Source organism: Tachysurus fulvidraco, chromosome 20, assembly GCF_022655615.1.
Source record: "Tachysurus fulvidraco isolate hzauxx_2018 chromosome 20, HZAU_PFXX_2.0, whole genome shotgun sequence".
Lineage (NCBI taxonomy): Eukaryota > Metazoa > Chordata > Actinopteri > Siluriformes > Bagridae > Tachysurus > Tachysurus fulvidraco.
The window spans coordinates 7574035-7594951 of NC_062537.1; the positions used below are offsets into that span (position 1 = coordinate 7574035).

The 20917-nt window shown below is 38.4% G+C and overlaps 2 protein-coding genes across 2 annotated transcripts; one reads left to right on the forward strand and one right to left on the reverse strand.

The window, feature by feature from the left end:
* Positions 1–423: 423 nt before the first annotated feature.
* pom121 (POM121 transmembrane nucleoporin) lies at positions 424–9390 on the forward strand. Its single transcript, XM_027138375.2, has 13 exons — positions 424–993; positions 1600–1809; positions 1958–2131; positions 2409–2489; positions 2665–2839; positions 3133–3224; positions 3314–3393; positions 3835–3956; positions 4082–4181; positions 4472–4855; positions 5198–6784; positions 7711–7803; positions 8583–9390. The coding sequence occupies exons 1-13, from the start codon at positions 458–460 to the stop codon at positions 8678–8680; spliced, it is 3732 nt and encodes a 1243-aa protein (XP_026994176.1). The 5' UTR covers positions 424–457; the 3' UTR covers positions 8681–9390.
* A 486-nt stretch (positions 9391–9876) lies between these two features.
* On the reverse strand, positions 9877–19663 carry nsun5 (NOP2/Sun RNA methyltransferase 5). The gene is made up of 10 exons (XM_027138403.2): positions 19434–19663; positions 19233–19352; positions 15944–16112; positions 15744–15852; positions 15431–15569; positions 14775–14890; positions 14480–14658; positions 12233–12440; positions 11191–11343; positions 9877–11095 (listed from the first exon to the last, which is right to left on the reverse strand). The coding sequence occupies exons 1-10, from the start codon at positions 19524–19526 to the stop codon at positions 10969–10971; spliced, it is 1413 nt and encodes a 470-aa protein (XP_026994204.1). The 5' UTR covers positions 19527–19663; the 3' UTR covers positions 9877–10968.
* Between the last annotated feature and the right edge of the window lie 1254 nt (positions 19664–20917).

The window sequence follows — 20917 nt, forward strand, 5'->3', positions numbered from 1 at the left end:
ATTTTGAGGTATTCCATTTATATCGGTCATCACGTATCATCTTTACTGTACTGTAAGAAAGCATGATAAAGCAGTTACAGCTTCCATGGATATTTACAATTTTAGTCCACTAATTATTAATTAGTACATTGACGTACAAAAACAATATTAATTAAACTATTATCAGACTGGGTGTTTTAATTAAACAATCATTTTGATCATAAATGCTTGTGGATGATGGAAAGCTAGTAAGCAAATGTAATAAAACCCCATATATATATATATATATATATATATATATATATATATATATATATATATATATATATATATATATATAATATAAAATGTAAAAAGATATAAAATTAGAAATGAAATGTGCATAAAACTACATTTCCCACAATCCAGCACGGACCTTCAACAGCGTCTGTAACGAACGGAATTATGGGATATTGTTTCTTGGCGGCGCGGTGCCGCCATGTCTCCTGCAGATAAACGGCGGCTAGTTTGTATCTATATACTCGCTATTGTTCTGTTTTTCTTCGTATTGACCTGCATACCAACATATCTGTACATCCTTTTCTTTTTTGTCGTAACGTGTGCCGTTTGTTATTATAAAGTAGAGGAGTTTCAGCTCTTCGAGAGGTTGGGCCTGAATCCCCGCCGTGGATTATCGCTTCCGACCGCGCTGCGGCGCTGGTTGCCGGGCAGGACTTTCACAGGCGTCCCGGCGGCTGGGCGGAAGAAGACTCAGTCTAACAAAAGCGATGTTAAACATTTTGTAGCGTCTCCCAGTGATAGGTATTTTCCCAGTTCGGTGTATAAACGAGACGCAACGTTTAGTGACTCGGTATTCAGTCCTCGGAGCATCCTGATGGGGAGTTACCTCGGAAAGGCGGAGAGTCCCTCCGGCACACGGCGGCCCGCTGGGGGCAACACCAGAGAACAACTCCGGGAGAGACTTGTGCGACCTAATCATGGAGTCCCCACTCCAAACAGAAGATTATCTTTTGGGTAAAGAAACTTCAAACTAGCCTAATCGCCTTGTTCCTGGTGTTACGTTATGTTCATTGACTGTTTTTGAGTGCATGAGAATCTGACCGACTGCAGGGTCACCAGATCGTCCACATGCTCGATGTTCTGCGTGTCACAGTGTTCCATAATGTTTCCCTCCAATATTTGAAAATGTGGGAGTTCCTTCTGGCACATGGATCACTCTGACAGCAGTAGCATAGCTTCCTCTTGAGACCAAAGTTAGCTTTGGCGTTATTGCACGTAGGAAATATAGTAGTTGGAGAAAGTATTACTGGATAACAATGTTTTCAACATACAGTTCAATTCTTAATGACAAACATTGACAATATTTTAAGGCTCCAAAAAGTTATGTTTACATAATATAAAGAGGTTTCAGAAAGAATCATCCTGGCTCAAGCTTATAACCCTGCATGTTCAGTTAAACCAGATAGTTTCCCTTATCCACATCCAGATACAGTTATAACCAGCATCAAGACATTAACTGTCTTTAACGTGTGTGGTTAAGGTAGACCTTCATTGTACGAAGTTATGATTTATTTTCTACACAGTATACTTATACTACTTTCTCTCATCATATTGCAACAGTGATCCAGTGGCTACTACAGGGAGGTTCACCATCACCCCTCAGAGACATTATCCACTGCAGCAGGTTGGAACCTCTCCGGTAGGCATATTTCCCCCGACACAGTGGGATGGCTTCCACAAGAAAAACATTCTCACTCAGCGAAATACACCCACGCATAGCCCAGTTACAGTGAAGATTGCAAGACCGGACAACACAAAACACTTATCGTTGTGAGTTATATTGTCATAATATCACAATATTATTATATGATTTATTACCAGAATAATTCTAGTTTTTATTACATGCATTTAAATTGGACTAATCACTTGCACATCACTGAAAGATATGTGGAACTTTTTGTGTAATGTTTGCCCACAGTTTTGATCAGTTGAACTCTGGCGGAGCAGTCACCTCTCCAATGTTTGAAGCTCGAGCTGATCCCTGTTCTAGAGAAACTGTACTCAGTGTGCTCAGAGCAAGCCGTAAACGCAATGATGATGATGACGATGAAGATGAAAGAGCCCAAGAAGCTGGGCAAAAGAGCAAACGGAGGTATTTGTTAGAAAATTTGCAATGGTTATTTGCACACACTGGAAGCATGAACAGCTTCTCATAGACTGAAGCTCAGAGTATTTTTTTTTTGTTGTTGTAACTCATTTGCAAAAGCTGTGAATAGCTTTACACTGAGCTGGCCAGTCAGTAATGTAATGGACAAAAATTTGTTTCCTTATGTATATTGTTGGGTTGTTGCATTCTTTCCTTTGTGTCATGTAGATACAAATAAGAGTGGTATTGAAAGTGATTGGAATCTCTTTCTTTTCCTCAACAGGCGGAATGATAGCAGTGGGAGTTCTCAGGTAGTTTTTGAGCCACTGCTAGCTAACGGTGTGCAATTCCAGATTGTACCAAAGTAAGTTTTGCTTCACTGTAGATTAATATTTGACAGCAAAGCCAATCAAAGTAAAGTTATACCATATGTTTTTTATCTTAAAAGTGAAATTTATTCATGTGAGAATTCTTTTTACCTTTAATGCATTATCATAACGCATTACTTTTCTAAGCATAACTGTCTTCTCTTTTAATAGGCCTGGAAGTTTGAAAAGAGGAATGAATATCTCCGTGTTGGAAGAGTCCATGGTAAAGAGATCTCGGACCTCTTCCATTAGCTCAGTTAGTGGATGTCCTGTTTCCTGTGGCACACCTGGATCAGATCGGAATCCTATTCGTAGTTCTTACAGTTCTTCACGTGGCTACCCTCAGGTAGCACATTTCACTATGTATATAACCTTTTTCTTTTTCTGCAACTGTTTGCTAGAATTCTGATTTATCACCTACGATTGCCCAGAGTATCCGTAGTCATATCAGCATTGCTGTTTCATCCATTTTATTTTCCAGTTTATTATAAAAATGTACAAAATGCACAAAAATACCAGGGCATAACGATTTCATTCCATCTTTGAGTCAAAATATTGAGGTTTTTGAAGGATTTTGATATTTTGCTAATCTGTTATCTACCATTTGCAAGAAAGTTTTTTTTGTGTGTGTATCTGCAGAGAAGATTAGCATCTGATCGGAGTTCATCTCCTCTTGTGAGCCCTGGATCATCACAATCTCAGACTCCTGAGAGGGCAGCCAAAAAGCCCAGGTATGGACAGCAGCACTCAAATAAAAAATGACCAATTATTTGCTGCTTCTTATGTAATACAGGTGAAAAACCTGGATGTGTTTACCTAGGGAAGAAGATACTGCTTCACCAAATTCAGTTTCAGATATCAACTCTGATAAGACAGCCACTTGGACTGACCCTGGCTCTGGTAAGGCCATGTTCTTTGGTTATTGAATGAGTAATATTTTATGATGCAAACAACAAAGTACTCAGTTTTTATCATCATGCCTATACTACAGATACATAGTAAGCCTAGTTGCCTTAACAGTCTTAACACAACAGTATACTGACACTGAAGTATAATTACTAGACTAGCATACTAGTATTTTTTTCTTATATATAAGTCTATGAATATTCAGTTATAATTACTGGGATACAGTCGGCAGTCACAGAATGTATGAATATTGTCAAAGAATGTTGGTACAAGATTTATGTAAAATAAAATCTATCTATTAGAAATTGTTAGCTAGAATTGAAAACTACTAATAGAAATATTTTAATCTGCTGTTGTGATGTAACTGCATTGAAAGTCTTTGCTAAAGTGCTATGAGATTGCCAAACAAAATAATACAGTTAATTTGTCATCCAGGTAAATGCACCCCAAAGCCTGATCCGCCTGTGACATCACGGTCAGACTCTGAAGGAAGCAGTTGCAAACGTAAACGTAAAATTCAGCTGGTGTCCATGTGCAGAGGCGACCAGATTTCTTTGGTATGTGACTAAGAATTAGTTTTGGAAGAACTACTTTTGTTACAATACAGCTTCTGTTTCAAATATTTGACTTCTACTTTAAATACACAAGGCTTAGAGTTATATTGGATATTTTCTTCTGTCAGCCGCCACCACCTGAACTAGGCTACACAGTCACTGTGAAGGACCTGGATATGGAGAAAAAAGCTACTCTTACCCAAATCCAGAAAGTCCTAGAGGAGCCTGGTGAGTGTTTGGTTTCTTTTGGACTGATTTTATTATAGGCAAATGTGATGTGAATTGTGCATATGCAAAAAAAGAAATGCAACTAAGGTGCAGTGATAACATGTAGTTACAGCTTTAAAGGCTATTAACAAGCATGTGATTTATGCAGGGAACCAGTGGAAGGTTCTGAGTTTCTTCCAACTTAACACATTAGCATTAGATACACAGCATTAGCAACGTAGCTCCCATTCATTTTCTGACAGTATTGATGTCATTAATTTTCCCATTTTTTCCTTAATTAATTTTTCTAGAGCCAGAGAAGCCAAGCTACACTCCTTATTTATCTACTACTGCTGCTCCCACTGTAGGCATGTTTTCCCAAGTAGTCTCATTGTCCTCAGCCTCAACTGCCCCTGTAGGGAGTACTACATCACTGGCTTCCCTGCTCACCCCAGCTGCTGGTCTTCCACCTGCCAGTCTTCCACCTGTCTCCACTGCGATTTCTACCCCAGCTATTGACCTCACTGTTACTCCATCCAGCAATGTCAGCACACCAATCCAGAGTGTGGTATCCTCTACACCTACCACCAGCATCACTGTAGCTACACCAATGGCTAATCCTTTGTTGGAGTCTCTTAAGGGCATGAAGAGCAGTTCTCTTAGTGTGCCCTCTTCTGTGGCTGCTACCTCTCCAGGTATCCTGTTTAAATTGGTCTCATCCTAAAAGAAAAATGTTGTTCTAGCTAATGTAGGATTTGAATTATAAAGATTCAAGATAGATTATATAGATTAACTCAATCAGGGTGAATATTGTAAGGTATTAGGGAGCTGCCAGTGAGCGAGTAGGGTTGGACTGAAGTATATTTTAGTTGGTTGAAGTTTTATAACGTATTTGGATTAGAGCATGTTCATCCTTTAGTATTTTTGCACTGAATGTCCGTTTGACTGTTTGTAAGCATATATTTGATCGGAGTTAGTGAAGCATTGTGCATTCGGCCATTGAACATATGAAACTAAAGTTATTGTTATTGTTGTAGCTCCAGCAACATCTGTGGCTGCCCAGGTTTCCTCATCCATTACCTCCATTGCTTCAAGCTTTGGACCTGTAAAATCTGAGCCCTCCATTGCTACAACACGGCCCACAGTGTCAACTGTACCTTCCTCAGTACCTTCTGCCTTTGCCCAAATTCTGGCTCAGCCTTTACCAACTTCATCCACCACACTCAACCTGGGAGGTGGCAGTCTATTTGGCTTCATGGCCTCTGCACCCACAACCTCTGCACCATCTGCTCCTACATCCTCTGCACAGCTTACTAGCAGTACTACAAATCCCACACCATCAGGTTTCAAGCCTATTTTTGGGCCTGCCATGACAACACAAGCCCCTGCTGCAGATGTCAAACCTACACAAACCACATTCAAGCCCATTTTTGGTGGTGCATTTAATCAGACAGCTTCTACAGCTTCTTCTGTACCAGCAACTCAGAGTAGCACGTCTCTGTTTGGCGGAATCACTAATACTCAGCCAGTGTTTTCCTCTGTCCCCTCATCAGTCCCCAATACTCAGAGTCCCAGTCAATCTCTGTTTGGCAGTCAGACTAACAGCCAGCCAATGGCTGCTTCTGCTTCCATCTCCAGTACCCAGAATCCTACTCCAGCTGTATTTGCTCGATTGACTAACAGCCATACAATGGCTGCTTCAGTTTCATCATCCTCCTCAAATACCCAGAATTCTACTGCATCTCTTTTTGGTGGACTATCTAAAAGCCAGCCAATGGCTGCTTCAGTTTTGTCATCCTCATCCAGTACCCAGAATCCTGCTTCATCTCTGTTTTGTGGACTGACCAGCAGCCAACCTATGGCTGCTTCAATTTCATCATCCTCCTCCAGTGCCCAGAATTCTACTCCATCTCTGTTTCCTAGCTGGAGTACTACAAAGAGCAACTTTCAGTTTGGAGGTTCGTCATCTACAGCCACCACTTCTTCTGGAATTAGCACCAGTACCACAACTACCAACTGCAACAATACAACTTTACAGTTTAATGCTTTAAAACCAGCACCAGCTGCTTCTCCTGCCACTCCTCAGAACGCATTCACATTTGGACAAAACCCAGCCGCCACCACCACCTCCTTTACAGGTTTTGGTATGACAAACAGTACTACTCCCTTGACATCAAACACCCCAGCTACCCAGACCACATTTGGTAGTTCAGTATTCAGCACCTCCACAGGCTTTGCCAACCCTTCAGCTCCTACTCCAGTCAAGCCTTTTACATTTGGTGCCAGTGTTGGAGGAGGTACTACAGTCGCACCACTCCCATTTGGCACACCTGCTAGCACTGCTGCACCAACGTTTGGAAATTCTACAAAGTCTGCATTTGGTGGAACCTCCACTGGTTTTGCCTTTGGGAACACAAGTGCTTTGCCAGTGAGTGCTGCCTCTATGCCAGCTCCTGCTTTCACATTTGGAGCAGCACCAGCCACACCACAGAACTCTGCAACATCTGGAGGTTTTAATTTCTCAGCAACACTTTCTGGAGCACAATTTGGAACGCCTACCCCAGCAGGGCAGAATCAGGGGTTCTCATTTGGAGCAGGTAACACGGATAATAAGCCTGCTTTTGGTGAGTTTATTTAAAATTAAGGATTTTCTTTGTAAAATAAATTGACCAGACTATCTTGTATTTACACTTCATGGTATTTTGAGAGTACAGTGGTTAATATAAAATTCTATTGGCAGGTGTTTAATTGGGTTGCACTTATATCCCTTTTCCACCAAAAAGAACCGAGTGCTGGTTCAAATTTGGTTCCACTGGCGAACCTTCTAAGAACCGGTTTGCCTTTCCATCAGCTAGAGAGCCATCACAGGGCCGAGTCTGACGTCACTGTATATGTGTCACGTTACACAGCAACTTTAGAGCAGCAGCGGCAAACACAAACACAACAACAATGCCTGATGTTGCTTTACTGTTAATGCTCATGGCTTTGTGAACCTACATTAGCATCCAAACGCGGCGAATCCAACGTGTACGTGCAGTTCCATGTAATTTGTATAAACGGAGGTTGTAATCAAGAAAGTACATAGCGTTATTTTATCATTAACACAGAAAAAAGTTAGCTTTAGCATGTAGCTACCTACTATCATATGTGCTGATAATGTATCATATCGCGATAAAGTAAAAGTGTATTAAACATTAGTATACTTAAGGTACATGATCAAATGCGCCAACAGTAGCCCCGCTCACAGCCCCTGAGCAAGCGGTTCATAAGTCTAGACCAGAGCCGGTGCTTTAGCTGAAAGAAAGAACTGGTTCTAAATTAGGCTCTGGCTCCGAACCAGCACTCAAACTGCCTCGGTGGAAAAGGGGCATTAATGGAGTTTAAGAATAAGCAGAAATGAGTTTCATTAAAACAGTAGTATGGGTTGTATAGACATCCCATGAATTTGTAATGACTTACCAATTAAGTATAGCAAATTAGTAACAGTACTGTAAAGTAAAATACATTCTGATTCAGTTGCACATGATTAATACTCCATGTTTGTGTACAGGAGCCTCCACCCCTGCATTTGGCACAGTAAGTGGCTCTATCCCATTTGGCAGCCCTGGGACTCCTGCTGGTGGATTCGGTGCCTCAGCCTTTGGTAAGTATGATGTGTGCAAGTTAACTGTTAATGTTAGCTTTGGGCATTGTGCAGGTCCTTCTAGTTCTTCCTCTCCAACCTGGGCAGCCCTGTCTTCATGGACCTTGCTTTATGCCTGTGGGATTATCATGTTGTAGCCATAGCATATAAAGACATTATGTTCAATTGTCTACTTTAATGTTTGCAGCAATAGTTCGGGGAAAATCCACATGAGTGTGTGATTCATATTGTTATTGTGGATTTAGGAGTAAACCTAAAGCATGTAAATGTCTGCAAGGGAATTTGTGAAGGCAGTTAGATCAGGTTCAATCTAGTGAATATGGAAACGTCCCAAAAATGACAGAATATATAGATTCATGGCAGTAGATGGAAATTTTATTTAATAATAAACATAGAACATATTTTACAATATGTTCAAAAATTTAACTCAAACTGTATTTATGGCCAGCATCCCCTGATTGTCAGCAATCAAACCAGGCTCATTTGTGAACTAGGGGTTTAATATAGATCAAATGGATGTTAATACATTCTGTAGAGAGTGCTATATCACATATTTCCAAAATCTCCCACAAGATCTGTTGACTTTGAAGCCCATAGTTTATGGATGACACAATTTTTGTGCTCATCAAGTGATCCCTTATGCACTGTGGATATTTTCAGTGATACCAATCAAACAGGACAGAAATGTTGGGTGGTTGTTTTGGGTATTCTTTTGGTGACTTGAATGTCAAACCCTAGAGTTTATATTGTGTCTACAACTTTTTGTCTTTCCCTTACAGGTACTCCTTCAGCCACCTTTTCAATTGGTGCTGGCTCAAAAACCAGCAGTTCACGACAAAGACTACAAGCTCGCAGGCAGCACACAAGGAAGAAGTAATGCTGACTGTGAGGACATTATTTGGACACATGCAACACCCTCTATTCTAGCTGCTTCTGCTGCTAACGGACCTTTTTCAGGATTCCAATAGGGTTGAAGTATAATTAGGTACCACATCCGTTTTTTGGGTCAGGAGATCTTGGCATACCATCATCTTGTGTGAAATCAGACTGATGGCAAGTTTTGTGGACAAACAGCACTACTTGCCAGATTAAAAGTATGATGAGACAATTAAACACCTGGACATGATTTTGTGCTTTGATTTTTGGGATAATGCATTTTGTTTTTCTTTTTAAATTGTTGTCTGTGACCTTTTTGTGAGATCATTCATTTACATCACATTCAGCTTCACTAATCAGTTTTAACTTTTTTTTTCCTTTCAAAGTACATTCACCAAAACCTACGTTCATGTCTTTGCTCCTGAACTGCTTATTAAGGTTCTGAGTCAACGTAGTCTTCAGAAATGTGTTTTAACTGAAATATGTCTCTCCTCCAAATGCATTTAGCATCAAAATAAAGTTTAGAATTTTTCATTGCTTTTGTTTTATATCTTTAAAATATTTGGCTCATATTTCAGAGTAAGTCATATTCATGTTTCAAACCAAAACAGATGATGTAATACAAGCTGTTCTTGGTTTACAACCATCTGTGTGCTATTGGCTTTTTGACTACCTCGTCTGTTTACTCCAGTAAATGTTACTTACCAATCATTTAATTCTCAATGTCTTCTCTTTAAATTTTCATAAATTTAAGTATTAGTTTAAGGTGTTTTACTATCTCTTATTAAGCATGATTAATCATATTGTTAAAATCTCATCTCCCATTAACCCGAGTGCTTTTTTAATGTCCCTTCTAGACACTTTTTGTTCCTATTTCGTCTTGTTTTCCTTTACAGCTAATGCCTAAAGTGGGCCGGGGGTGATCATATTCCTGGGAAATAAGTTTGTGCTTCATTTTCCAGAGCTTTTTAAATTTTCAGGTTTAACTGGTTTGAATAGACATTGCTTCACCTATGAATTATTTTACAATTCGTTGTGCCTTAGTGTGAAAGCAATAGAAAGCAGCTGATTGGCTTTAATAAGTAATGTGTAGGACTTATGAATACTCAACTAGTTATTGAGCTCAGGGTTTTGGGCCATTTTAAATTTCTTCAAAGCTCAGTCCTTTAGTGTGATTGGAAAATGTGAGACAAGTACTGACAAGTGAAAGCATTCGGAATGAATGTATTTATTTTAAATGCAGATTTCAGACAAGTGTGGGTACATTTTAATGCATGCACCTTGCTCTAGGCTAAGCTATGTAAGTATGCTATAGCTTGTGCATGAGTGAAAAATATTACCTTTTGTTGATTTTTAGGATAGTGCTAGAACTACTGTCATTCCTACAGGATGGTCTGAAGCCAGAAAGCTCAACAAAGTATTTTAATTCTTATCTTGCAAATGTCAGTTGCTATGAACAAAAGAGCTAATCATCTGTTTAAAAAATCTCAGGTGTGTATTTTCAGACTTTTTGCTAGATTGCTAGATATGTGTATACATTGTTATAAAGCCATTTGTGTTTGTTTATGACCTGAGCACGAGTCATTTCAGGATACACATTTGGAAAGGTTTTCCCATTCTCATTGATCAGTCTTGGTAGAAACAGTCATTTCTTTGCTGTATACATTTGCATGGTCACATTAGTTTTTAGTATGGTACTCCTTTTGTTAGACTGTAAATAATTAAAAGCTATTGAGTGGGTAAACAGCAGGGGACCAGATTTTACATTAAGGAGCCCTAACAAACAAACTGAACATGGCACATAAGTAGACTGTGAGCAAATGAGTTATACTGAGAGCTGGATTTCTCACTATGTATGTTTGTATGTGATTAGATGCTGTATTGCGTGTTTTCCAACTGTAGAGAGTAGCACATGAGTGTATGTAAAGTTAATGCCTGGAAGAGTGCGTGTGAGAGACATGGAGCAGCATTTTAAAATAAATGTCTCTTCTGTTGATATGTGCTGGTTTTCAATAAAACTGTAAAAGTGTCTTTGCTTGGATTGCTGTTTAACAAGGACAGATTCCTTTGCATGTTTAATTATAACTTGACCTGGAAATAGATTTGATATAAAGTTTTGTTTGGTTAATCACCAGGATTCACAAAGATGTCAAACCCAGTCTATGTTCCCACAAAGCCTTTTTTAATGAAAACTGAGACTCCTTTAGGCTTACTCAAACATTCAACAAATATCATCATACATCATACATATTTTATAAAACTATCATTTCATATTTATAAGTGAACATTTTAGGTTTTTTGCTTTTTGGGTTTCTTTCTATTCCTTCTTTTCTTTGCTGCAGGAGGCTGATCATCTTCCACAGATACCTCCGTCTGCTCATCGACAACAACAGAAGGCTCATTTATGGCAGGGGGCCTGTGATGACAGTTACAATGATCAGACTCATATCAGTAAACACATTTTAACGAGTACAGAATTTGAAACATCTGAGCTTGACAAAGTTGGCTTACTGTTTAGAAGAACTCTCAGTGTTTGGAGTAGCCTGCCTTACTAGCATGGCTACAAAGAATCCATGCGTGTAGGTTTTTGTAGTGCTGGCTCGAAGACACTCTGTCAGTGGGTCCTGTCCTCGCTCAGGCCACTCAGGAAGAAGATGAATTAGTCTATGGAAAGACAATGACTCACTCTAACTTGGCTTCTTACAGAGGAAGCCATGAGAAGATGTTTCTTTTTTGAAAAAGATAACGGACGCCAAATAAACATCGCATCAAGGCTGCGAGAAACTACAGTGTTGTAAAAGGGAGATGTACTGATTTACTGCTGCTAGTTTAGAAATAACTGATGGTCCATCAGTATGGTCCAATAACTATGGTCCATTAGTATGACATTAGTATAGTCCAATAACTATAGCCCATTAGTATGCCACTTAAACAGCCATTCATTTCTTATGGTTTGTTGGGAGACAATGATGATTAGAATGAAAGTACAGCCCATTAACTGACAGGCACTGTCTAAAAGCCAAGAAACTAAAACAAGTCTTTCATATCAGGCACCCAAAATGGGATAGATGATGCTAGCCATGTGAGCCAATGAGGTTTTTTTGGTATAAAGGCAAAAAAAATGATAAATTTGTGTTTGACCTTACATTAGAAAAGTAGCCTAAGTGGCAAATTATACAATATTTTACAATAACTGCAATATTGGCCAGGTTCATTTCCTAGGCAAGGAGCTAATCTAGCCACTATAGAGAGTTAAATCTCAGTGATGGTCCCAAGCACATATATTAAAAAAATGATGGCTGCGTCAGGAAGGACCACATGATCCACTGTGACAATCCAGAACAGAGAGAAGCCCCGAAGGGGGAAAAAACCTGTTTGTAATGTTTGTTGTCTAGTAGTAAATGAAGGCTGGTTAAGATTATATTGTCACTTTGTTCAATGTTTATGTCTGTAAGATTATGACACAGGCCATCATCTTTAGCTGCTCCTACTAATCTTTCATAATATCCCAGATGACAGAAAACCTTTAAAGACATTTGTATATTTTGTTTACCTAAAATCAGGATTTTTCTCTAAACAAAGAGACACAACTTCCTCATTCTCCTGTGGATGGATGGAGCAGGTGGAGTAGACAAGCCGCTGGAGCTTTGGGAACTTCAGTGCATGGTTCAGGCAGCGCAGCTGAAATGCAGCCAATGCCTTTAGACGCTCAGGTTCTTGTTCCTGCTCCTCTGAGCTACCATCATGCAGACAAACCATTCCTGCAAAGTCATGAAATAATAAGTGACTAACTAAAGAACTGAAGAGCCTTAGAATCAACAATAATTCTTATACAGTGGTTTACAAAGTATTTACAACCTGAAAACTAAAATATATCATGTCAGATCTTTCTCCATCTTTAATTGGGACCAGAGTTAAACAATCACAAATCATGTGGAATAGGTCAATTAATTCATTTTGTTTCCGTTTCTGTTTCTTGATTTTCTTCTGTATAGTTTCATCTGTCTGCCAAAGCCATAATCAGCAAAGAGCTTACAAAGAATATATGAAGAGACAAGGGTACAAAAGAATTTCCAAAATGTGGAGAAAAAACATCACGGTAACATGACCAAGAATTTTCATGACAAAAAACTACGTGAAAACTTAGAGGCTGCCCTTGAAGCTCTGTGCAAAGGTACTGCTTTTTGGACTCTAGTCAAGATAAGTGTAAATTATTGATATCTATTTTGCAGTGTTGTAATGTAACGGAGTACAAATACTTTGTTACCGTACTTAAGTAGAAATTTCACATATCTGTACTTTACTTCGCTATTTAAAATTTATGTCACCTTTCACTTTTACTCCACTACATTTCCTAGAAAAAATGTATACTTTTACTCCGCTATATTTCCACTAAACATCTTCGTTACTACAAAATAAAATTTAGAAGAAATGTGTGCAACTGCAATAAGGGAGGTTTGGCAAATCACTGCTCCTAGATTGCATTACGCACGTCTGCACGCTCTATTTCAGCGTAATGTCGCCAAAGGAGGCGGAAGCACAACTGAAACCGCCATGGAAGCACCTGCTGGAGGACCTCCCGTTATTGTAGACCAGGGGTGGACAACCAGTCAGAGACCAAGAGCCACATTTTGTACTATGTTACCGCAAAGAGCCACATCATACACACATGGGCACACATGATCATCACCTTTTTTTCCCCTGCCGTTTTGAGACCGAACTTGACACAAATGTGCATTTGACTAAAATATTGAACTCAAGCAAAGTGAACACGCACAATAAAAAGACACAAATACAAACTTCGGTATGAACGCAAGAGCCGCATGAAACAGGACAAAGAGCTGCATGCGGCTCGGGGGCTGCGGGTTGGCCACCCTTGTCGTAGACGACCACCCCGACGATAGTGGTGAACAGGGTGAAGTACAGTATTTTTACCTATATTTAAGTACAGTATATAAGTGAAAGTGACGTGACATGCGGCTAAGTATGGTGACTCTGCATTTAAACCATCCGAAGTGCACACACAGCAGTGAACACACACACACACACACACTGTGAACACACACCCATAGCAGTGGGCAGCCATTTATGCTGCGGTGCCCGCGGAGCAGTTGGGGGTTCGGTGCCTTGCTCAAGGGTGCTCAGTTGTGGCCGGCCGAGACTCGAACCCACAACCTTAGGATTACGAGTCAGACTCTCTAACCATTATGCCACGACTTGCCCCAGATACTTTAATATATAAAATTGTCAGCTCAAGCACCAGCTTCACAAAGAGATACCAAGTTGGTAGACTCTCACCCTCACCCAAAAAGCTGCGTGCTGTATTACAAGCAAAAGATGTTTTAATAAAGTATTAATTAAAGGCTGTGCACACGATGCAAACAGGTTTTTGTTTTTTCTTGTTTCCTAAATGTTTCCATTTGTTTTTCTCTCGAATTTTGTTGGTATTTACATCAAACTTAAAGTAGAAAAATGATCTGAAATCTTATCTTGGTTTATTTATCCACATCACTAAACATACAATTTTAGCCAGGGTATGTAGACTTTTCACATCCACTGTATCCATATAGCACATAATTCTATAATTTATTGATTTAGATTTTTGAAAAATGTTCAGCGTCTAAATTATGAAGCTGCAAAACCTGTGCAATAACTTTGTGAGAGCAAATTAGTTTTCATGATTTTTCATTAAGCCTCTACTGCAAAACTGTATGATTGGAAAAAAGGACAAAAATCTGATCATTTGATTGTTGATCATTTGATGTTGAGATAAAAATGTTTAAAAGGCCTTAAGCTTTACCTGAACCACTGCAAGATGGATCAAGAAGGATGTGTTTGACATCCTTGTATGCTGGGGAAAGTGGATCCACCTTAAGAAAATCCTCATTGGCCAAACGATGGCATGTGACTCCAGCACGAAGGAGGAGAGTGCTCATGGTGGAGAGTCGCTTTGCATCAAGGTCGAAGGCAAACAGCTTGCTAATTATACAGAGTAAATGACAAAAAAAAATCTCATTAGCATCTCATGTTAGAATATAAGCCTTTATAAATGTTTATGTCCATAGATTATAACTAAAAAAAAAATGCAACTATACCCTTTATTTTTCATGATAGCTGCCAGATGGCTGGTTTTATTCCCAGGAGCTGCACAAGCATCAATCACATGGCCTCCAACTGGAGGGTCCAGGAGATATGCAGGGAGACAGCTGGCCTACAAGAAAGAAAAGCTTCCTAAGATCAATCATTTTTACACACTTTTCTTCCAGCTGTTTGCCTAGTAGATACTGTAAAACACCTTTATACACATATTCCAATTCCTACCTCAACAGGTCTGAGCACTTAGTGTAAAAATGTTTGCAGAGACCAGGAGAGCAAGCGGCACTTTCACAAATTTAATTAATATTATTCCAAGTTGTTTTTATAAATTCATTGACAGAGTTACTACAACAGTAACAGTAACTAATGGGTCGTCGTAAACTCGGAGTAATGACAACATATTCATTGTGCAGATGTTCCTTTCCACATTAGTTACACTTAGATCATGTATCCTGTGTGAATGGAACATCTAAAAACTCTGGAAAGATTACAATGTTGTAAACAGGTGCAATTTTTTCTATTACGAAAATTGTGAAATTATTATTTATTATTATTATGTTGTGGATTTTTTGCCCACTGTTACACCCCAAGTGACTACTACAATAGAGTGGTATTGAGGAAAGAAAAAAAAGAAAAAAGAAAAAACACAACTCACCTTGTCTTGCAAGATAATGTGTCCTGCTTTATACAAGAAATGATCATGGAAGTCCATTTTCGCACTGAAAACCAGAATGTCTCTGAAGTGAAGATCACTCATAAAAATCTTCCCAGAGACAGAGCACAAATCCTCAAGCCTAAAGAGAAAAGAAAGAAAGAAAATCACACACAACCAAATACAATTAGTCACTTGGTTTTTGCCCCAACTCAACAAGAACCAAGGGACATTTTCTCCAATTTGCTTAATATTAATTCGAAAGTATAAAATGTACAGTAGGTTCATGGAAAAGGAAATCAAAATGTCAACTTAATGGTTTGCTGTTCCATAATATGAATATCCCTCTCTCTTCAGGTAGTCAATGACATCCTCCACAGTTGTTTTCAATGTGTTAACACGTACATATCGTGGGATATCTGAACCTATATATTAAACACCAGAGCAAGACATCAAAATACATAACTATTTTATTTATGAAGGACAGAGTTTTAGTCTTTTTTGAACCCAACATACCTTTGTGCTGTACACTAGGAGGAAGCAGGTCCTGATTTCGACTGACTTTGCGTTTGACTTTAATTCGAGCCAAAGCAGCTTGTAATCTGGATTGGTGCTTCAACATCATTGCCTTCCAGCTTCCACCACATTTTAAGCCTTGGCCAATGAGCAAGTCATAAACCAGAACCTGACATTCACAAAGAGACAACAAACAAAACAGGATTAGCAGAAGTCAGGGAGTGGAAAAGACATTAATTCATAATCATTAGTTCATCAATGTCTTCAAATTGCTTTAAACAAGTACTGATGCACAGATACAGGATACTTCACAAAATATATCTGGCTTTCAAATTCAAATTATTTGTATAGCACTTTTAACAATTCCAATTGTCTTATACTTCTGTAAAGCAGCTTTACAGAAGTATAGAAACAGAAGAGAGAAATAAATAAATAATTTTTTTAAAAATTTGAATAAAATAAATAAATATATGCAATTAAAGTTTATAATAATTAAAAAATATTCAAATAAATTCCAATATAAAATACTATTAATCTATAAAATACTATATATCTATCCCTAAAATAAAATAGTATATACAGTCAAGCCCGAAATTATTCATACTCCTTGCAAATTCTGACTTAAAGTTACTTTTTTTCAACCAGCAAGTTTTTTCTTGATTAGAAACGACACAGGCGTCTCCCAGAAGATAATCAGATGATGTACAAGAGGCATCATTGTGGAAAAAATTATTTCTCATCTTTTATTTACATTTGAACAAAAAGTGGCATGTCCAAAATCATTCATACCCTTTGCAAACTGTCACAGTCTATGGGAAAAGATCTATACCATTCAAAACAGTCCAAGCTGTTCTAAAGCATCCTAATTACCCTGATTCATTGGGAACAGCTGTTTTAATCAACTCAACAGGTGAAAAACAGAAGCTGTCTGCTGTTGGTTTGTGGACAGTCATGGCTAAGACAAAGGAGCTCACTGAGGACCTGCGGCTGCGCATTGTGGCTGCTCACAAGTCAGAAAAGGGCTATAAGACCGTATCTAAATATTTTGAAGTTCCAGTAGCTACAGTGCAAAGTATTATTAAAAAATCCAAGACGTTCCGCACTGTGAAATATCTCAGAGGACGTGGTCAGAAGCCAAAAGTGACACTTGTGCTGGCCAGGAGGATGGTAAGTGAGGTAAAAAAAAGAATCCAAGGATCACCACCAAGGCCATCCTAATGAATCTGGGCTCTGCTAGTGGCAACATCTCAAGGCAGACAGGCCGACGGACACTGCACACCAATGGGTTCAACAGTTCTCCAAATAAGGCACACAAAAGCCCACTTAGCCTTTTCAAATGCTCATCTGGACAAAGAAGAAGACTTCTGATCTTCTGTTTTATGGTCAGATGAAACAAAAATTTAATTGTTTGTCCACAATGATGTAGCTTTCATTTGGCATAAAAAAGGAGAAGCCTTCAACCCTAAGAACATCATTCCCACTGCCAAACATGGTGGTGGAAACCTAATAAGATATTAAACTAACCTAACGGCACCATGGAAAAGGAGCAATACATCCAAATTCTCAAGAACATCATCAGGCAGTCTACAGAGAATTGGCCTTGGGCACCAGTGGACATTTCAGCACGACAACAACCTAAAGCACACAGCTAAAGTGGTGAAGAAATGGTTAGCAGACAAAAACATTAACGTTTTTCAGTGGCCCAGCCAGAGTCCAGACTTAAATCTGATTGAGAATCTGTGGAGGGAGCTAAAGATCAGGGTGATGGCAAGGAGACCCTCCAAACTGAAAGAGTTGGAGCTCAAAGATACCAGTGGAGACATGCAAAAAGATGGTCAGCAATTATAGCAAGCGTTTGATTGTTGTAATAGCCAATAAAGGCTTTTCTATTGACTACTGAGAAGGGCCACTGAGCCACTTTTTGTTCAAATGTAAATAAAAGATGAGTAATAATTTTTTTCCACAATGATGCCTCTTGTACATCATCTTATTTTCTGGGAGACGCCTGTGTAATTTCTAATCAAGAAAAAAACTTGCTGGCTGAATAAAAGTAACTTTAAATCAGAATTTGCCAGGGGTATGAATAATTTCGGGCTTGACTGTATCTATCCCTATCCCTAATGAGCAAGCCTGAGGTGATAGGAGGAAGAAACCTTGAGAGAAATCAGACTCAGAAGGAAACCCGTCCTCATTTCGGTGACACTAGACAGTAAATAGTGTAAATGTAGATAATATCCTTTCTACAACAGTAACAGTAACTAATGGGTTGTCGTAAACTCTGAGCTTTATATTGTAAGGATGTAAGATTGTACAAATTATGAATTCTTAAGTTTTTACTGGCATTTATTTTAATGATAAAAACAAAGCTGTGCTCTTAATACATTTTCTGCTCAGTATTGAGATACTTCTCAGAGATAAAAGATATCGAACCTGTACTTGTCTCAGACACTGAAAAATAGACATATCAAAAAGAACAAAGAAAATGTTATGTATGCATTAAATACTCATTTCAGAGCACTGTTGAAAGCTAACCCAAAGGTCAGCATTTTGAGCATACATAAGCTTTCTAGAGATTTATCACAACAACTAAGGATTATATCTATACAGTTGAATATGTAAGAAAATCATCCATTTTAATACTTGTGACTATATATAATTCCCTATACTATATACACACTATATGGCTAAACCTGAGGCAAGCCTGCATAACCTGAGCAGTACAATAACACCAGCCAGAAATATTTACAAAAGAACAGCTGTGTAATATCATTTAAGTTGAAGCCAAGAAAAAAATGAAGAAAGTGTAAGAAAGTATAATTTGTTATAAAAAAAGAAAGTTTTCTATGGACATTATTAAAATATTTAAGATTTGTTAGTCCTTTGAACCAAATCTCATGCATTAAAAGGTGTTAGTAAGATGATATAATGATATTTAGAGCAAAGCATCCACCAGCTCTGCCTTTCAAAAACTTCCATTAATTCACTCATGTCAGGTCTGGAGACTAAAAAGATCATCATAGAAAAACATACCTTTTTGTCTGCTAAAGGTAAGAGTGTCTGCTAAATGCTGGAAATGTAAGGGTTTTTTTCCTCCCCACAGTCACCTGAGTGACCTCAGACTTGCTCATTGGGGATAAATACAAACACATTTAAATATATTTAACGTTTTTGTATTATAATCATTTCATTTCCATTGTTCTATGTTTATGTTCTGTAAAGCTGCTTTGAGACAATGTCGATTGTTAAAAGCGCTACACAAATAAAACTGAACTGGATAATAAAATGTTACCTTCGCTAAATTATTTCGGAGGTTGGTGTCTTTCAGAAGCCTGGTGTTTTCTACAATCTCCTGAAGCACCAAAGAATATTTCTGGGTTTCACACACGAGGGCAAAAAGTTGTTTAATATTCTGAAATAAAAGCAAACATGTCAGCTTCTACATAGAAGAAGAAAAAAAAGTCCGGTTTACTTTGTTTACATAAACGATTACCTGAAATTTACTGTCGTACACCAGAGTTTTCACAGCACCCTTCTTTTGCTCCACTTTATCGAGAATCTCTGCTGCTTTCATATAAAGTGCCATGATTTAAATGAGTACGTTTACAAATAACTTCAAGGTAGAACTGTATTATCTTGCGTGACGTTTAACAGCAGATAACCACGCTTCTGTGCAACGAATTGCTTTTCGGCAGCCACAAATCACGCTGCTTTACGGCAATTGTGCAATAGCTTCGACAATCCAGCAGAGGGGAACCAAGACTTCATTTAAAACAAAAAATACGTCAAAACACCAACCAAATGGAGCTTTTTAACCTTTGAAATACCAAAACGCAAACAATTACAGAGAAGTTTGGTATGTTTTTAGTGACTGATACTGTTGGATTGTTGCTGATCTTCAGAAGTCAGCTGTAGTCTGTGGTAGACAGATACTGACAGTTTCTGCTTCACAGACCTCTCTCATTGAAACCTTGAAATAGGTGACAAGTGGCTATTTAAACACACCCAACTATCACAAAAGAAACAACTGCAAATGAGATCTAAACCCTAGACTAATATTCATGGCCCTGTCCTGAAAAACAATCAAACGGCAGCTTGGAATGGATGTTTTTGTTTGTTTGGGTTTTTCAGGTATCCCTAAATGTTCTGTTGTTGTTTTAGTCCCTTCTTTGGGTCTCTGAAAGGTCAATAATTTCTCATTTACATCATCTGATTTTGTTGAAACTTACCTTATATATTTGAAATAAGAATGAAAAAACAAACTTAGTTCTCACTCACTCATTTTCTACCACTTTACCGCTGGGACCTAGTTATTAGATCATTCTGATGTTGAACTGAAGTTTCTGAATGAATTTAGTGTAGGAATAGAATATTCTATTTAACATAGAGCTCAATGGAAATGAAAAGATTTTTAGATGGGTTTATTTGAAAATCAACATTATATTAATGGTACAGTCACAGACAATTTAAACAAACCCAGAGTAGCATGTCCTGGTGATGCGACAAATCTCAAGCCTTTTTTTCCCCTCCTGAAGCATCAGCTGAGATTTATTATTCATACTTACAAAGCGTCCATCAAAAGTTAGTGTGAGACACCCACGTTCTTTGCCAAGCATCTGGAGGATGATGTTACCCCATGCTACACAAAACAGTTGAAGAAGGGCAGGAGGTAACATAAACTAAATCAATGAATAGGTTGCTGTGTTTTAGCGATGACTTTGCAGATTCCTAGACTTGTTGGGTGATGTTAGAAAACATTCTATAGTATCCCCTGAGGGAAGCCCAGATACCCACACCAGGATTTTGCTCACTGGTTCTGTTAGATGTTATCTTATAATTTCCATGTGGTATTCATTTTGCTTCTTCTTATTTGGCTTTTTACTTCAGAAATCTGTTTATGTGTGTTATGAACACTGGATAAATGAGGGTTGCATGGTAAGTTCTAGGTCGGCTAAAGGCTAGAATTCCTTGAACTGG